Below are 17,920 nucleotides of genomic sequence, written 5' to 3' on the forward strand. Positions count from 1 at the left end.
TATTCGGAATCTATGCATTTCTGTAAAGCTGCTTTTGGACCATGCAGTCATTAAAATCACAATACAAATATCATTTAATCTTAAAAAACGACTAGGAGCTACAAGCTCATTTTACAGTGGTGTGAAGTATTTGAGTAAATGTTTCGAATTGTACTATTCTACTAATTGTACGAATTGTATAACTTTTACTCAAGTATGATTTTCAAGTACTCTTTACACCTCTGTCAGAGACGGGCCATGCACCTTATAAGAGTGTAAAATTGAACAGATCACTGTTCTAACCAGAAAAGACAATGTATAGGTGGAGAATGTCTGTTCAGTGATTATACTGCTGAATATAATGCAGTAAATGTATATTTGTTTCCTTATTCCCAAAGAGATGTTCACATAACACACACTTTACATTACAGTATATTTAAACACAAAAGACACACACAAATAGCATATGACTTGTCAGTTTGTTATAAACTGATTCACTAGTTTTAAGTTCTGGATTTCTCTCACATCGTTGCAATTTGTTTACAATATTGACATTTAAAGTTGGCTTTTACACTACAGTTTAAACGAAGTGAAATTACACCTCCTTTAAAGTGTAATTTTAAATTCAGGAAAACCTGATGACCAGCTTTAACTTATGAAGTCACATTAAATTGTGAAATCTTGCTGATCCTGAAATACACTACACACAGATACTGGATAAAGGACGATGTGATCATGATGAACCAGTGTGCAATGTACAAAGCAGCCGGCCATAAAATCAGTGCACTCAGCCATGATCATGCACTTACTGTGCACTGGAAAAATCTGATTTGTTGACTTTCCATAGATGGCACATGGGAAATGTCTCTTCAGGATCTTTGACACTTGAGTAATGTTCACTAAAACATCATGTACAAACAAATAAGTGAAGTAAATTTTCCCACAAATTGAATTATTTCTAATTATACACAATCTACTAACTAACCGAGTACTTTAGTGTCTCCCACAAACCATACGCTTCATGCCTTATTTTGTTATTATAGGAATTATGAGAAACAAAATACTTTATTAAACCATTTTTTATTAGTCTGTAATTGGTGGACTGGGAATTAATTTACCCAAACAAACAACTGATTTACAAAGAAATAAATCCTCTTAACTCATGTAACTGAAGTAACTTTCTGGCTTTAGCAGATTCTGAACATGTCAACAGGAAAAATAATCATCCACAACAAGTATTAATAAAACAGTGAACAAATAATAATATAAAATTCTCACATTTTTATGGTTGTTGTTTGGCCTTTAAAACATCTGGAAAATGACTCTTCTGCATGCCAAAGGATGACCTTTGAAAATGCTCAAAACCTAAAGATAAGCAAATGGTAACATTTGGAAATAAAGTCCATCTGCATTTTCACTGAGAATTCAAAGATCAGGCCCATTCAGGATGTGGCGATTCTGGGGCTCCGCTGTGATCCTCAGGCAAACACACTCAAGGATTATTTGTGTTTGCAGCCCAGGCTCCTTTGCTGATAGATTTTCTCCGTGAATGGTCTGCAAATTCAACAGAATGAACACAGGCAGGGAGGACGGAGGTCATAAATCTTCAGTACTGTATTGTACCAACCTGCTCCTGGCACGGACCGATTCGTATGTGCAAACACTGCACACAAGCATAAACTAACCCCCACACACAACTGTTCACAGAAGCACCTGAAGCAAAACATCCTACATAGTTTTTCAGTATGAAGGCACTTTGCAGTTTCGCAAGGAAGTGCAATGCTGCAGCATGAAAAAATATTTTATATATATATATATATATATATATATATATATATATATATATATATATATATATATATATATACACACACACACACACACACACACACACACACACACACACACACACACAGGCGATCAAAATTAGAGAACAATTTATAAATAATTGAACAATTCTGAAATAATGTCATCTTCACTCCTAAATAGTTGAAGGAGTTTTTGTCCTGTCTATACCATGCTACCAGAACACCTTTTCCACAAAATAACTAAGGCATTTAAATAAAACATTATTTTCCAGAAAACACACTGATTAAAATTAGAGAACACTTTCAGATTCCTTCCAGTTATTGGTGTTAATCTGCACCTGGTGCTAATTTCCTTGATTATCTGTAAACCCCTATTTAACTGGCAGCCTAACTTCCAGTTTCACTGATTTTGCAAGATGGTGGGCCGTTCTAAAGTGACTGAAAGCCTCCGGCAGCAGGTTGTCCAGATGAAGGCCAAAGGGATGACCCTATCAGCCATAGCAAGACAAGTTGGTTGTTCCAAATCTGTGATTTCAAGAATATTAAATCTTTACAACATCACAAACTCATTCAAGTCCGCCAAGAAGGCTGGTCGTCCATGGAAGACAAATACAAGAGAGGACAGGATACTGCGGAGGATCTCAATGGGCAATCGTTTCCACACTGCAGCTGGAATTGCTCACCAGTTCAGCGCTGAACACGGTAAGGATCTGTCTCGTCATACAGTGTCTCGACGTTTAAGAGCATTTGGTCTGAAAGCCACTCTGCAGTGACCAAACCTCTCATTAGCAGAAAGAATCAAAAGGCTAGACTAAGCTTTGCTGAGGAGCATGTTGTGTGGACAGAGGAGAACTGGTCCAAAGTTCACTTCAGTGATGAAAGCAAGTTTAATTTATATGGGTCCGATGGGAAACGATGTTCGGTGACAAACTGGAGAAAGACTGAACCCAAATTGTGTAAAGAAGTCTAATATTGATCAGTGTGTTTTCTGCAAAATAATGTTTTTTTAAAATGCCTTAGTTATTTTGTGGAAAAGGTGTTCTGGTAGCATGGTATAGACAGGACAAAAACTCCTTCAACTGTTGAGCAGTGAAGATGACATTATTTCAGAATTGTTCAATTGTTTATAAATTGTTCTCTAATTTTGATTGCCAGTGTGTGTGTGTGTATATATATATATATATATATATATATATATATATATATATATATATATATATATATATTCTTAACTTGTGTTTAGTTCACAATTGGAGGATCTTAAATCCAGTCTCTGGGTGTACATTTCTTGTCTCCCCATTAAACCAGTTACATTTGAAGTGTGTTACCTGAAGTATTAGTTCTAAATGAATCAATGGCAAATATTACAATAAATTAGAGAGTAAAATATTTTATACGTCACCCTTCATAAGCGATGGCCACTCTGTAGCACAATGCCACCACTGCAGTGAGGAGAACTCCTACAGGACTGGCACTCCTAACACACACACACACACACACAGCATTCATATTGTGCAGTTCCACCTTATAACTCGAATCTGCTGAAGCATGGATCTCACAAGACCTCAGAAGTTTGCATAAAGCTCCAAGATATTAACAACACATCCACAGTCCTGTAAATTCTGGTTGGGCTCTATAAATTAGATTAGATTAGATTAATTTTTATTGTCATGTACAGAGCCAATGAAATGCAGTGAGCATCTAACCAGAGGTGCAGAAAACAGATTGCAGTTATTTATCTTGCACTTTGGAATACAACAAACCCATTGTTTTTCTAATTTCTCAAGTACCTGCAACACCATCCAATATCTCCTGCTAGGACAGATGATGAGAAGCATGCAGGTGCACCTCCTGGATGTGTTGTTTGTCTGAGCACCTGTAGAGCAGCAGAGGAACATCACAGGGAACGGTGCTCTCCCCTTTTCACTCTGGACACCACAGACTTTTAGTACAGGTACATCAGGGATGGAGAGAAGGAGAAGTTTATCGACCTAATAAACAACTTTGTGGATTGCTGCTGCTACTCAGTGTGTCCAAGTCCAAGGAGATGGTGATAGACCACAAAAGGAAGAGGACCACAACCAGCCCCATTACACTCATGGGTCAGGATGTTGAGCTGTTTGGCGTTAATCTCTACAACAAGATAACAACATGCTTCTACAAAAAGCACAACAAACTGAACTAGAAGATTAGCAGCTCACTGGAGTGAAGAAGTTTATATTTACTGCCCATTCTGATAGTAAACAACACTGTTTCATGATCTACTGCTCAAACAGCAGAGCTTCTCGAGCGAAATAATCGCTCATTTCCACTGTAGAAAGGAGCACTATGTGCTCATCATTGTGTTTGGAGTCTCACTGAGCCACATCTTAACCTGTTCATCCACTATTCAACTTTACATCCTGTCGTTCTGACTGCAGTGAAATCAAATTCAGTCGTAGATTTAACAAAAGCTCACACCAGACCACTGCGTGTATTTCACGATGAACTTTGTTAAATCTATCACTGAATGGCAAGTTTTTTTGGGGGCATCAGTAGAATTTGTTCTGACCTTAAAACCCTGTAAGATCTGCAAATATCAAAGTCTTGTCCACAAACCGTTATGCACTGAAATACCAGGGCAGTAAAAAGATGTTTCAGTGTTGTAAAGAGAACAGCACGTGTGGAGCTTAGCAGCAGATGATTGTGTGGTTTTCTCAATCTGTTGTTCTCTTCCTTTGAAGGACAGCCATCAAATTACATAGAGAGCCAGAGTTCTAGATCTTTTTACCCTTGTCATATACAGAGCACTGAATAAAACCCAAGACAAAGATAAATAACTGACCTTCTGATCACCTTTATACTCTGAACAGACATTTTATAAAGATATCATTTATACACTACAGTCAGCTCTAGAAAAATATCCAAAGTGTTGAAAGCATTTCTCACCTTCATACAACTGAGCAGCCTTAGGGTCCAGGGCCTTGCTCAGGGGCCCGGGAGTGGCAAGTTGGTGTGGGTGGGATTTTAACTCACAACCTTCCAATCTGAAGTCCAATACCATAACCACTAAACTTCCATCTCCTTGCCACCTACAATCGACTCTGGCTCAGGGTGGAACCCTTTTTGATTTTTTCCTTTTAATTTTGCCATTTTGAAATCTAATTCTATATAAAATATGACGCATCGAAAAAAGGATTTCTTCTGTTGAACAACTTATTTACTGAATTTAAATCCTGATTTATGTTGGATCTATAAATGTGGGTCAAACACATAATGATGTTCCTGCTGCAGAAAAGCTCATTTTAATTATTGAAATTACATACAGACCACTTTTATATAATCATTCGATCTAGCTTTGTTTAGTCGAGCCTTACTCCGAAACCTCAACCAGTCTTTAGAACGGCACAGTCAGATCACCTGACGTTCTTAACCGCTCCAATGCAAAACAACACAGGATACGTGAAAAACTGAAGGTACAAAACTCATTAAAGAACAAGCTCTGAAATATTTCATCAGTACACAGAGTTCACGCCTTTGACCTTTCTGATGAGAACTTTACTCTCTGTAAACATGAAGCATTCTGTGTGACGTCTTAAACTCATTTACTCATTACTCATTTATTTCATTAAGTGCAACTAATCAGCTGAATGTTGGTGAACTAACAGACAGCCGAGGATTTAACACTTATACCAATAACGTCTTAGTGATCGAGTTAAATGGAAGTCACAAGAGACTTTCAGACCAGTAGAAAGAATCTATATTCTGATGAAAACAATATTAAACTCAGTTTTAAAGCTTTCACATGTTGTTTGGCTCGTCTCTCATTTTAAGAGAAGCCCCTCCCCCTTTCCCAGTCCAGTTAATATGAAATAAAACTGATCAGGTTCTTTTCTATTTAGCCAATATTAAGCAGTTATTATGTGTCTAACATTTAAAGATAAGTTAAATACTGTCAAAACATCTTCCAATCATTTTTGGTTAAAATGCTCATCAGGCAAAATATATATTTTTAATATGAATAAAGAATAAAGTGTCCTGCAGTGAAGTGACACTTTAACACTATCATAATATAAAAAAAGAAATAATAATAAATATCATAAATAAATAAATATCATTATTAGTTTAATGATCGACATATTAGTCAAGAATCTAGAGTTCAAGAGTTTTTGTGTAAAATCACGTGCCTTCTCTCTCAGTCTTGATGTCTCAGTCCCTCTATTTTCCTGTCTGAGTAAGACGTCCTCTGACTTTGTTGTCCGACAAAAATGGCTTTTATAACATCTTTGGTGAAAAACTAAAGTAGGTTAATAGACTGAAAGCCAGTTGCTTTCATACACTGCCACACACACCCACAGCAGACTGACTGCCAGTATGAGTAATTTCAGTGAACACAGAAGGACAGAAGGACCAATGGTCCACCTAGACCTGTGTGACTCAAAGAACTGGAAGCACAAGCCAACAATTCAGCATATGGGCAGGCCAGGATCTGAATAACATCACGCTCACACAGTTCTCATGTGTCTGGGAAAGAGGCTTCATTCTAAAAAATAAGACAGTTTAAAGGCCCTTAAACATCCTTTGGTTTCTCTGACGCATGAACAGAGGTTTGATTGAACATGTATTAAAAAAAAAAAAGCAGTGCAAAAGATGAAGAGAATAAAAGAGGCCACAGGAGCAGGGCTGGGAGACCATGGACCAGTCGCTCCAGCAACAGCTGCCTAGCAACTAAGCCAGGAAGTTGCTTTTAGACTTTTTTTTGCCATAGTTACCATCGCAACCACATGTAGATACGTGATCGACATCCACTAAGGCATAAAGTTAAGAGTGATGACATTAAGCTCCTGCGATGCATCTAAAGTGTTTCTGACAACAGCATTAGCATTATTTCATTATCATCCCTGTAGCGCTGTTTCATTTATAAAGATGCACTAATTCAGGGAATCAGTAAGACATTAAATCTTTTTTGCCCAGGTTTTCTATCTGTGGGTTAGAAATAATGATCATTTTGACAGAAATCAGTATTGTGAGTGAGGCACAGTGGTGTTTGCTAAAATGCAGTGTCTGCTCTGCTCTTACAAAGAAGCAAACTGCAGATGGACTGTACACAGCCATAAACACACACAGCCATAAACACACACAGCCATTAACACACACAGCCATTAACACAAACATGAGCACAGCCATAAGAACAGCCATGAACACAGCCATGAACACACAGCCATTAACACACACAGCCATGAACACAAACATGAGCACAGCCATAAGAACAGCCATGAACACAGCCATGAACACACAGCCATTAACACACAGCCATGAACACAAACATGAGCACAGCCATAAGAACAGCCATGAACACAGCCATGAACACACACAGCCATGAACACACACAGCCATGAACACACACAAACATGAGCACAGCCATAAGAACAGCCATGAACACACACAGCCATGAACACAGCCATGAACACACACAGCCATGAGCACACCCATGTACACACACAGCCATGAACACACACAGCCATGTACACAGCCATGAACACACACAGCCATGAACACACACAGCCATGAACACACACAGCAATGTACACAGCCATGTACACAGCCATGAACACAGCCATGAACACACCAATGAACACAGCCATGAGCAAAGCCATGAGCAAAGCCATGTACACAGCTGGCTGATGTGCAAGAGGTATAACTGAACCTGATGAACAAGAAGCCTCATGAGGTATCTTCTATAGACATGTGTGTGCCTTTACAAATCATGTCCAATCAACCGAGGGTACCACCAGTGGGCTCCAATCAAATCTAACATCACTGAAGCATCAGACTTTGTGAAAATAAAACCTTTTAACTGTAGCTAAACTGAAATGTAAATATTTCATTAATATTTCAGGATATCACACACTTAATCTCATAAAACTCACATGAAGGCCAGGCCTAGGTGAATGGCAGTGCTTCCCCAGTACATTGGATTATCCATGAGGTTAAAAGGGAAGCCTGTCACCTTCTGCTCCATCAGAATACCAAAGTAATCTCCTGTCAAAACAAATGAGAACAATTATTCACAATTTCACTTAGAACAGAAGAAAATCCTTCCATGTTTCTACTAATAGTGTTCTGTAGCCTTTCAAGTGGATCAACAATATTCACTGTATCAAAATAAAAGATGTCACTACCACAAACCACCATTTATTTATTTTCATGAACTCTAGACCTGTCAAGTCAGTATCAATATTCATAGCTCCTGTACTGCAATACACTTTACAAACATGGGACTTTCCAACAGAGACATCTTAGAAATAATATATTCATTGTGTTTAGATTCTGGATGAAGAGAATGGTCTCTGTATGCAGTAATGATCATAAACACAGACTTTAAACTTGAGCAGACTATGAGGATGTGAATATGTACCTCATCATGAGCTGTAAGATTAATATATGAATAAATTGCATGATCTGAACCTGAAGATAATTTACTTACCGAGGAAAGTTCCAGTGAAGCCCAGTGCCAGGAAGCTACTCAGAACAAACAGAGAGCCGATTAGAATGAGAGCCGTTCCCATGTAGTACACCTGCACTCTGTCCAGGAGTTCCATCTTAAGCTGGCCTTCCATTGCTACTGTAAAACTAACAGAAAAGATAATGACATTAACAGCATTATCTGTTTTGAAGCACAAAACAAAACAATGTTACATTTAATTAGTTAAAAGATCACACAGAGTTACTGAAGAGATTATATTACATATTCTTCATCCAAAGTACTATGATTTATTATGGTTATAATATTACTAAAATAATTTTTGTCCCAAGACAATTATTAATCAATAAATTAATCATGAGTCCAAAATCTTCTTTTTAACTACTTCAAAAATTCATGTTAATGAGGTCACGTGTGTTGTGTCGAGTTCGAGTCTGGAGTTTCATCATTTATTCCTCTCTAAATGTTCTGCTTGCTGTTGAACTGATGCTGAACTGTATGTTTGAGATGTATGTACCACCAAGCACCAATCAAAACACGTGTAAAACAGAGGCTCGCTGCGTGTTTCACCAGTTACGTTTTTATCCTTATAAATAAAAAGGAACGACTGATTTCACAAAATGTAGTTGAGTAAAAAGTTAAATATTTGACTGTGAAATGAGGTGAAGTTACAATAAAGGTCTTATATTTACTTCCTTACTGTCCACCACTGCAGGGGACCAAAGACTAAAGCAGTTTAAGAGCAGGGAAGAAGGTGGGTGAAGTAACCGACAGCCAGCTTTGGCAGCATTTGGGACAGATCCATATTCACTATAGAGCTCAATAGCTCTGAGGAAGGGGAGTAAGAGTTTTAAATGTATTTGAACATAAAGATATTTAAGCCCAGAACACAAACCACATTCTGCAATTTTGGCCATAGTTATCTAACCATAACACAGTTCCATAAACAGTCTGTCTGCTTTCCTTTCATTTTTCTCTTCATTTGTTGTGACTGCAGGATGTTGGATTGGAATTGCGATTGAACTGCTGTGTGTTTGACTGACATCCCAAAAGCTTGACGACCTTGAACACAGGAAGCTTCTTAATGCACATCATCACAAACGATCTCTGGCTAATTCACAAAAATGAAATAAATCTTTATTATTCTCTTTATTATCTTCGTCACATCAAGTCATCTTCTTTCAACTGCTCGCGTTAGGGGTCACCACAGCGGATCAACCGTCTACAGCCCCCCCTTCCCCCCACCCGTTCTCTGCCTCTTTCAAATTAACCACCTGCACGTCGTCCCTCACCACATCCATAAACCATCTTTGTCATATCAAGTGATCATGTTAATTGAAGGGAAGCTGCTGTTTTTACCATCTGTGTATAGTCTGTACTTTACAATGACTGAACAGCAGTCAATAAACACGGCTGTCGCACTGACGGTTATGTTCTATATACTGTATATGTGCAGGAACGTGATTTATCAGGCCAGGAGAATACTGATATTATAACCTGAACATGAAGAACACAAATCTATAAATGCTTTAACCAACAGGGTATATATTCAGCACTCATTACGTACATCCTCATTAAATTATTTTATAGTTTATTAGATATTCTCTTTATTCCAATCATTCTTAATACTATAAATATATATATTAGTACAGACCAAAAGTTTGGACACTCCTCATTCAAAGAGTTTTCTTTATTTTCATGACTATGAAAATTGTAGATTTACACTGAAGGCATCAAAACTATGAATTAACACATGTGGAATTATATATGGAATTATATACATAACAAAAAAGTATGAAACAACTGAAAATATGTCATATTGTAGGTTCTTCAAAGTAGCCACCTTTTGCTTAGATTACTGCTTTGCACACTCTTGGCATTCTCTTGATGCTTACTTTGAAGAACCTACAATATGACATATTTTCAGTTCACTTTTTTGTTATGTATATAATTCCACATGTGTTAATTCATATATATAAACTTTGGTCTGTACTGTATATATATATATATATATATATATATATATATATATATATATATATATATATATATATACACATACATACATACACACACACACACACACACACACACACACACACACACACACACACACACAAACACAGGCGATCAAAATTAGAGAAAAATTTATAAACAATTGAACAATTCTGAAATAATGTCATCTTCACTCCTCAACAGTTAAAGGAGTTTTTGTCCTGTCTATACCATGCTACCAGAACACCTTTTCCACAAAATCACTAAGGCATTAAAAAAACCCCATTATTTTGCAGAAAACAAAAATTTGAGAAAAAAAATCTTAATTAGAGAACAACAATGACTGTAGCATGGAAAAAGCAATATCAATGTCTGAAGGCAGGATAGCAGAGCAGGTAATAAAGTCCTCCAAAAAACAACAGTCCCTCGCTGAATCCTTCCAGCATACATACCCAACTGGTTCCGAGAGACACATGAAAATAACACAGGCAGTGGGGGTGTTCATTGCCAAAGATTTGCAGCCGTTTTCCGTGATTGGAGATGCGGGCTTTTGTCATCTTATAAAAACACTCGATCCACGTTACAGACTACCGTCTCGCACTTTTTTCAGCACCGAGATAATTCCCGACCTCTATGAAAAGACATGCAACAGTATTGTGTACGAATTGGACCTAAGTGAAATTGCACTTTACATTCTGAATGAACGATAAACTGGAGTACTGTTAAGTGTAATTAAGATGGTTTATTTATGTTCACTGAAGTACAAGTATGTTTATTTGAAATGGTCAATTTATGTTTACTAACTTCACATGTATGTTTATTTTCTAAATTTAGGAATTGATGTGTTCCCCAGTGTGTACATGGGCTACCAGCAGCTGTGAGATGTCAGTGTTAATTTTAAAATAAAAAATGTTTATATTATACAAAACACTAGGAACCAGTGGACTTTTCTTTGCTTTTAAGTAAAATAAAGGATTGCAATAAATCGTTTTTATTTGTTTCTTCTTAACCTCTTACTGTTCCTATTGCCTAAGCATAGAATAACAAAAAACACTTTTATGTGTTAAGCCATCAGAACCGAACCGAACCGAAAACCGTGGTTAAAAAAAACTCGGTTTTTTAACCACGGTTTTCGGTTCGGTTTGGTTCTGATGCAGACCAAAAGTTTGGACACACCTTCTCATTCAAAGAGTTTTCTTTATTTTCATGACTATGAAAATTGTAGAGTCACACTGAAGGCATCAAGGGCTATTTGACCAAGAAGGAGAGCGATGGGGTGTTGTGCCAGAGGACCTGGCCTCCACAGTCACCGGACCTGAACCCAATCGAGATGGTTTAGGGGTGAGCTGGACCGCAGAGTGAAGGCAAAAGGGCCAACAAGTGCCAAGCATCTCTCGGGGAACTCCTTCAAGACTGTTGGAAGACCATTTCAGGTCACTACCTCTTGAAGCTCATCAAGAGAATGCCAAGAGTATGCAAAGCAGTAATCAAAGCAAAAGGTGGCTACTTTGAAGAACCTTGAATATGACATTTTTCAGTTGTTTCACCCTTTTTTGTTATGTATATAATTCCATATATAATTCCACGTGTTAATTCATAGTTTTAATGCCTTCAGTGTGAATCTCCAATTTTCATAAAAATAAAGAAAACTCTTTGAATGAGAAGGTGTGTCCAAACTTTTGGTCTGTACTGTACATACAGTGAGGAAATAAGTATTTGAACACCCTGCTATTGTCATCGTAGGTGCATGTCCACTGTGAGAGACATAATCTAAAAAAGAAAAATCCAGAAATCACAATATATGATTTTTAAACTATTTATTTGTATGATACAGCTGCAAATAAGTATTTGAACACCTGTCTATCAGCTAGAATTCTGACCCTCAAAGACCTGTTAGTCTGCCTTTAAAATGTCCACCAACACTACATTTATTATCCTAAATTAGATGCACCTGTTTGAGGTCGTTAGCTGCATAAAGACACATGTCCACCCCATACAATCAGTAAGAATCCAACAACTAACATGGCCAAGACCAAAGAGCTGTCCAAAGACACTAGAGACAAAATTGTACACCTCCACTAGGCTGGAAAGGGCTACGGGGAAATTGACAAGCAGCTTGGTGAAAAAAGGTCCACTGTTGGAGCAATCATTAGAAAATGGAAGAAGCTAAACATGACTGTCATTCTCCCTCGGACTGGGGCTCCATGCAAGATCTCACCTCGTGGGGTCTCAATGATCGTAAGGAAGGTGAAAAATCAGCCCAGAACTACACGGTAAGAGCTGGTCAATGACCTGAAAAGAGCTGGGACCACCGTTTCCAAGGTTACTGTTGGTAACACACTAAGACGTCATGGTTTGAAATCATGCATGGCACGGAAGGTTCCCCTGCTTAAACCCGCACATGTCCAGGCATGTCTTAAATTTGCCAATGACCATTTGGATGATCCAGAGGAGTCAAGGGAGAAAGTCATGTGGTCAAATGAGACCAAAATAGAACTTTTGGGTCATAATTCCACTAAACGTGTTTGGAGGAAGAAGAATGATAAATACCATCCCAAGAACACCATCCCTACTGTGAAGCATGGGGGTGGTAGCATCATCTTTAGGGTGTTTTCTGCACATGGGACAGGGCGACTGCACTGTATTAAGGAGAGGATGACCGGGGCCATGTATTGTGAGATTTTGGGGAACAACCTCCTTCCCTCAGTTAGAGCATTGAAGATGGGTCGAGGCTGGGTCTTCCAACATGACAATGACCCGAAGCACACAGCCAGGATAACCAAGGAGTGGCTCTGTAAGAAGCATATCAAGGTTCTGCCGTGGTCTAGCCAGTCTCCAGCCTTAAACCCAATAGAGAATCTTCTGAGGGAGCTCAAACTCCGTGTTTCTCAGCGACAGGCCAGAAACCTGACTGATCTAGAGAAGATCTGTGTGGAGGAGTGGGCCAAAATCCCTCCTGCAGTGTGTGCAAACCTGGTGAAAAACTACAGGAAACGTTTGACCTCTGTAATTGCAAACAAAAGCTACTGTACCAAATATTAACATTGACTTTCTCAGGTGTTCAAATACTTATGTGCAGCTGAATCATACAAATAAATAGTTAAAAAATCATACATTGTGATTTCTGGATTTTTTTTTTTTAGATTATGTCTCTCACAGTGGACATGCACCTACGATGACAATTTCAGACCCCTCCATGATTTCTAAGTGGGAGAACTTGCAAAATAGCAGGGTGTTCAAATACTTATTTTCCTCACTGTATATATATATATATATATATATATATATATATATATATATATATATACACACACACACACACACACACACACACACACACACACACACACACACACAGCAACCCAGACATTAGGGGCACAAGCCAGTGCACTCTTAGTGCCGGTCCCAAGCCCGGTAAATGGGGAGGGTTGCGTTAGGAAGGGCATCCAGCGTAAAACATGTGCCAAATCAAATATGCGGATCACAAAGGAGAATTTCATACCGGATCGGTCGAGGCCGGGTTAACAACGACCGCCACAGGTATCGTTAGCCGACAGGGTACCGTGGAAATTGGGCTACTGTTGGCGAAGGAGGAGAAGGAGAGGAGGAAGGCGTCTACAGAGGCGGCAGGAAAAGGAGCAGTGTAGGAGAGTAGAGGTTCGGGTTGGTACTTTAAATGTTGGTACTATGACGGGTAAAGGGAGAGAGATAGCTGATATGATGGAGAGGAGAAAGGTAGATATGCTGTGTGTTCAGGAGACCAAGTGGAAAGGGAGTAAGGCCAGGAACATTGGAGGTGGATTTAAACTGTTTTATCATGGTGTGGATGGGAAGAGAAATGGTGTAGGGGTGATTCTGAAGGAAGAGTACAGTAAGAGTGTAGTGGAGGTGAAGAGAGTTTCTGATAGGGTGATGATCGTGAAGGTGGAAGTTGAAGGATGATGATAAATGTCATCAGTGCCTATGCTCCACAAGTTGGCTGTGAGATGGAGGAAAAGGAAAGATTCTGGAGTGAATTAGATGAAGTGGTAGATGGTGTACCTAGGAAAGAACGATTGGTGATTGGGGCAGACTTTAATGGGCATGTAGGTGAAGGGAACAGAGGTGATGAGGAGGTGATGGGTAGGTATGGTTTTAAGGAGAGGAATGTGGAAGGGCAGATGGTGGTAGATTTTGCTAAAAGGATGGAAATGGCAGTGGTGAACACGTATTTTAAGAAGAAGGAGGATCATAGGGTGACGTATAGGAGTGGAGGAAGGTGCACACAGGTGGACTATGTGCTATGCAGGAGATGCAACCTGAAGGAGATTGGAGACTGTAAGGTGTTGGCGGGGACAGTGTAGCTAGACAGCATCGGATGGTGGTCTGTAGGATGGTTTTGGAGGCGAAGAAGAAGAGGAGGAATGTAAGGATTGAAAGAAGAATAAGATGGTGGAAACTGAAGGAGGAAGAGTGTAGTGTGAGGTTCAGGGAAGAGGTCAGACAGGGGCTCGGTGGTGGTGAAGAGGTGCCGGATGATTGGGGAACTACTGCAGGAGTGATGAGGAGGCAGCTAGAAAAGTACTTGGTGTGACATCTGGAAATAGAAAGCAAGACAAGGAGACGTGGTGGTGGAATGAGGAAGTGCAGGAGAGCATTAGGGGAAAGAGGTTGGCAAAACAGAAGTGGGATCGACAGAGTGATGAGAAAAGTAGGCAGGAGTACAAGGAGATGCGGCAGCAGGTAAAAGGGATGTGGCGAAAGCCAAGGAAAAGGCATATGAGGAGCTGTATAAGAGGTTGGACACTAAGGAAGGAGAAAAGGAGTTATACCGATTGGCCAGGCAGAGGGACCGAGCTGGGAAGGATGTACTGCAAGTTAGAGCAATAAAGGATGGAGAGGAAATGTGTTGACTAGTGAGGAGAGTGTGTTGAGAAGGTGGAGGGAGTATTTTGAGCAGCTGATGAATGAGGAAAATCACAGAGAGAGAAGGTTGGAGGATGTGGAGTTGGTGAAGCAGGATGTAGATAGGATTAGTAAGGAGGAAGTGAGAGCAGCGATTAAGAGGATGAAGAATGGAAAGTCGGTTGGACCAGATGACATACCGGTAGAGGCGTGGAGATGTTTGGGAGAGATGGCAGTGGAGTTTTTAACCAGATTGTTTAACAGGATTCTGGAAGGGGAAAAGATGCCTGAGGAATGGAGAAAGAGTGTGCTGGTACCGATCTTTAAGCATAAGGGAGATGTGCAGACCTGCAGTAACTACAGGGGAATTAAGTTGATCAGTCACACCATGAAGTTATGGGAAAGAGTAGTGGAAGCCAGGCTGAGAGAAGAGGTGACCATCTGTGAGCAACAGTATGGTTTCATGCCGAGGAAGAGCACCAAAGATGCCTTATTTGCTTTGAGGATGTTGATGGAGAAGTATAGAGAAGGACAGAAGGAATTGCATTGTGTATTTGTGGATTTAGAGAAAGCGTACGACAGACTGCCAAGAGAGGAGTTGTGGTATTGTATGAGGAAGTCAGATGTGTCAGAGAAGTATGTAAGGGTGGTGCAGGACATGTATGAGGACAGTGTGACGGCAGTGAAGTGTGCAGTAGGTACGACAGACTGGTTCAGAGTGAAGGTTGGACTGCATCAAGGATCGGCCCTGAGCCCTTTCCTGTTTGCAGTGGTGATGGACAGGTTGACGGACAAGGTCAGACAGGAGTCTCCCTGGACTATGATGTTTGCAGATGATATTGTGATTTGTGGTGAGAGTAGAGAGCAGGTTGAGAAGAGCCTGGAGAGGTGGAGATATGCGCTGGAGAGAAGGGGAATGAAAGTCAGTAGGAGTAAGACAGAGTACATGTGTGTGAATGAGAGGGAGGGCAGTGGAGTGATGCGGTTGCAGGAAGAAGAGGTGGAGAAGGTGGAGGAGTTCAGGTACCTGGGGTCAACAGTGCAAAGTAATGGAGAGTGTGTTAGAGAAGTTAAGAAAAGAGTGCAGGCAGGGTGGAGTGGGTGGAGAAGAGTGACAGGAGTGATTTGTGATAGTAGGGTATCTGCAAGAATGAAAGGGAAAGTTTATAGGACTGTGGTGAGACCTGCGATGTTGTATGGATTAGAGACAGTGGCATTGAGTAAAAGGCAGGAGGCAGAGCTGGAGGTAGCAGAGCTGAAGATGTTAAGGTTTTCGTTGGGAGTGACGAGGATGGACAAGATTAGAAATGAGTTTATTAGAGGGACAGCGCATGTAAGATGTTTTGGTGTCAAGGTGAGGGAGGTGAGATTTATATGGTTTAGACATGTGCAATGAAGGGACATGAATTATATTGGTAGAAGAATGCTGAAGATGGAGCCACCAGGTAGGAGGAAAAGAGGAAGGCCAAGGAGGAGGTTCATGGATGTGGTGAGGGAAGACATGCAGGTAGTTGGTGTGAAAGAGGCAGATGTAGAGGACAGGGTGGTATGGAGACGGATGATCCGCTGTGGCGACCCCTAATGGGAGCAGCCGAAAGAAGAAGAAGAAGAAGAAGAAGAAGATGATTATATATATATATATATATATACAGCAAATCTGTTCTAAATTGTATTATTTCGCTATGACTTATTCAGTATCCTAAGGCTGGTTGAGTGTGTGTTTTGTACGCATTCATGAACATCGGAGTCAAAATTTACTGGCAAGTGAAATCACTTCTATACACCAGATCTTAAAGTCTTGGTGAAATATTAGTTGGTGTTTGCTGCTGAATGTAGGTGTTAATGGCCGGATGATTGGCTGGTGACCAACACCATGGAGGAGCATATTTGTAATCCCTGTAGACTCTCCTGAATTAAACTAAAGAGGAGGTAATGTTTTCAGAATACTTTAATGCCGATTTTACTTTACTGTCACTACTAATTAATGATGCACTCATTTTTTATGCTTCCTGCTGAATGTATTATTAAACAGACTTTTTGGATCAAATCCTCATACTGAATCAAATTATGCAATTTTATATTTTCATATTTTGCAATTCAAAAAATGACCAGAGGCATGTGTACATCTGAACATCATGCTTCTGGCTGAGATTCTTGGACGTCCCATTCCAATCTATTTGAAATTGAAATTTGGAATTTCTAGATGTACAATATATTCAAGTCTTGACTTGACTTGACTTGATATTTTTATGCAACATTAAAATCTGTTATATCAAAACAACAACACAGGCATTTGTCAGACTTGCAGAAATTCTGGATGCATTTATGTCAGTTAAATGTTCTCACTTTGAGACTGTTCTGCTGCTTGGAAACATTTTATTGACACATTCAGCATTTCATTTTTTTTTTTTAATTAATGGCCATAAAAATGAGGGATGAGCGTAAGTCGAGCACCAGTGGAAAGCAATGCTGTATCAATGCAATGGTTTAAAATGTATAATATTTATTATTTATTTAAACTTTATTATATAACTTTACTCAACTCTTTAACCAGACGACTTGTAGTATTATTGTCAGATTTACGTTATTTTCAGGTGCGTCACATTCCAGAAAGATCTGAAAAAGTTGCCAATTCACCATCAGCAGAATTTCACAATGCATTTACATTTAAAAATGTTGGAAACCAATTAAAGAATAATCAAATAAAAGATTGTGCAGGTTAATATTTTTTAATGTAAAAGAAATGCTGGACTGTGTACATGTTTGCAGATGGAGAAACTCTATAAGTAAA

The 17,920-nt window shown here is 39.3% G+C and overlaps 1 protein-coding gene across 3 annotated transcripts in view; it reads right to left on the reverse strand.

Annotated features, from left to right (window-relative positions):
• Window positions 1-1,040: 1,040 nt before the first annotated feature.
• Window positions 1,041-17,920, reverse strand: part of pemt (phosphatidylethanolamine N-methyltransferase) — a 39,732-nt gene continuing 22,852 nt past the window's right edge. Inside the window, exons 4-8 of one of the 3 annotated variants that reach the window (XR_006926502.1) lie at window positions 8,254-8,399; window positions 7,697-7,808; window positions 3,578-3,663; window positions 3,190-3,264; window positions 1,486-1,533 (exon numbers count right to left, since the gene is read on the reverse strand). Coding sequence is in view for 1 of the 3 variants with exons in the window: in XM_046854219.1 (XP_046710175.1) it covers window positions 1,479-1,533; window positions 3,190-3,264; window positions 7,697-7,808; window positions 8,254-8,399 (388 nt within the window). In the remaining 2 variants the exon portion in view is untranslated. Of the gene's footprint in view, window positions 1,534-3,189; window positions 3,265-3,577; window positions 3,730-7,696; window positions 7,809-8,253; window positions 8,400-17,920 lie in introns of those variants that run through there. The other 2 variants (XM_046854219.1, XR_006926503.1) reach the window with 2 other exon arrangements.

This window comes from Silurus meridionalis, chromosome 7, assembly GCF_014805685.1.
Source record: "Silurus meridionalis isolate SWU-2019-XX chromosome 7, ASM1480568v1, whole genome shotgun sequence".
Classification (NCBI taxonomy): Eukaryota; Metazoa; Chordata; class Actinopteri; order Siluriformes; family Siluridae; genus Silurus; species Silurus meridionalis.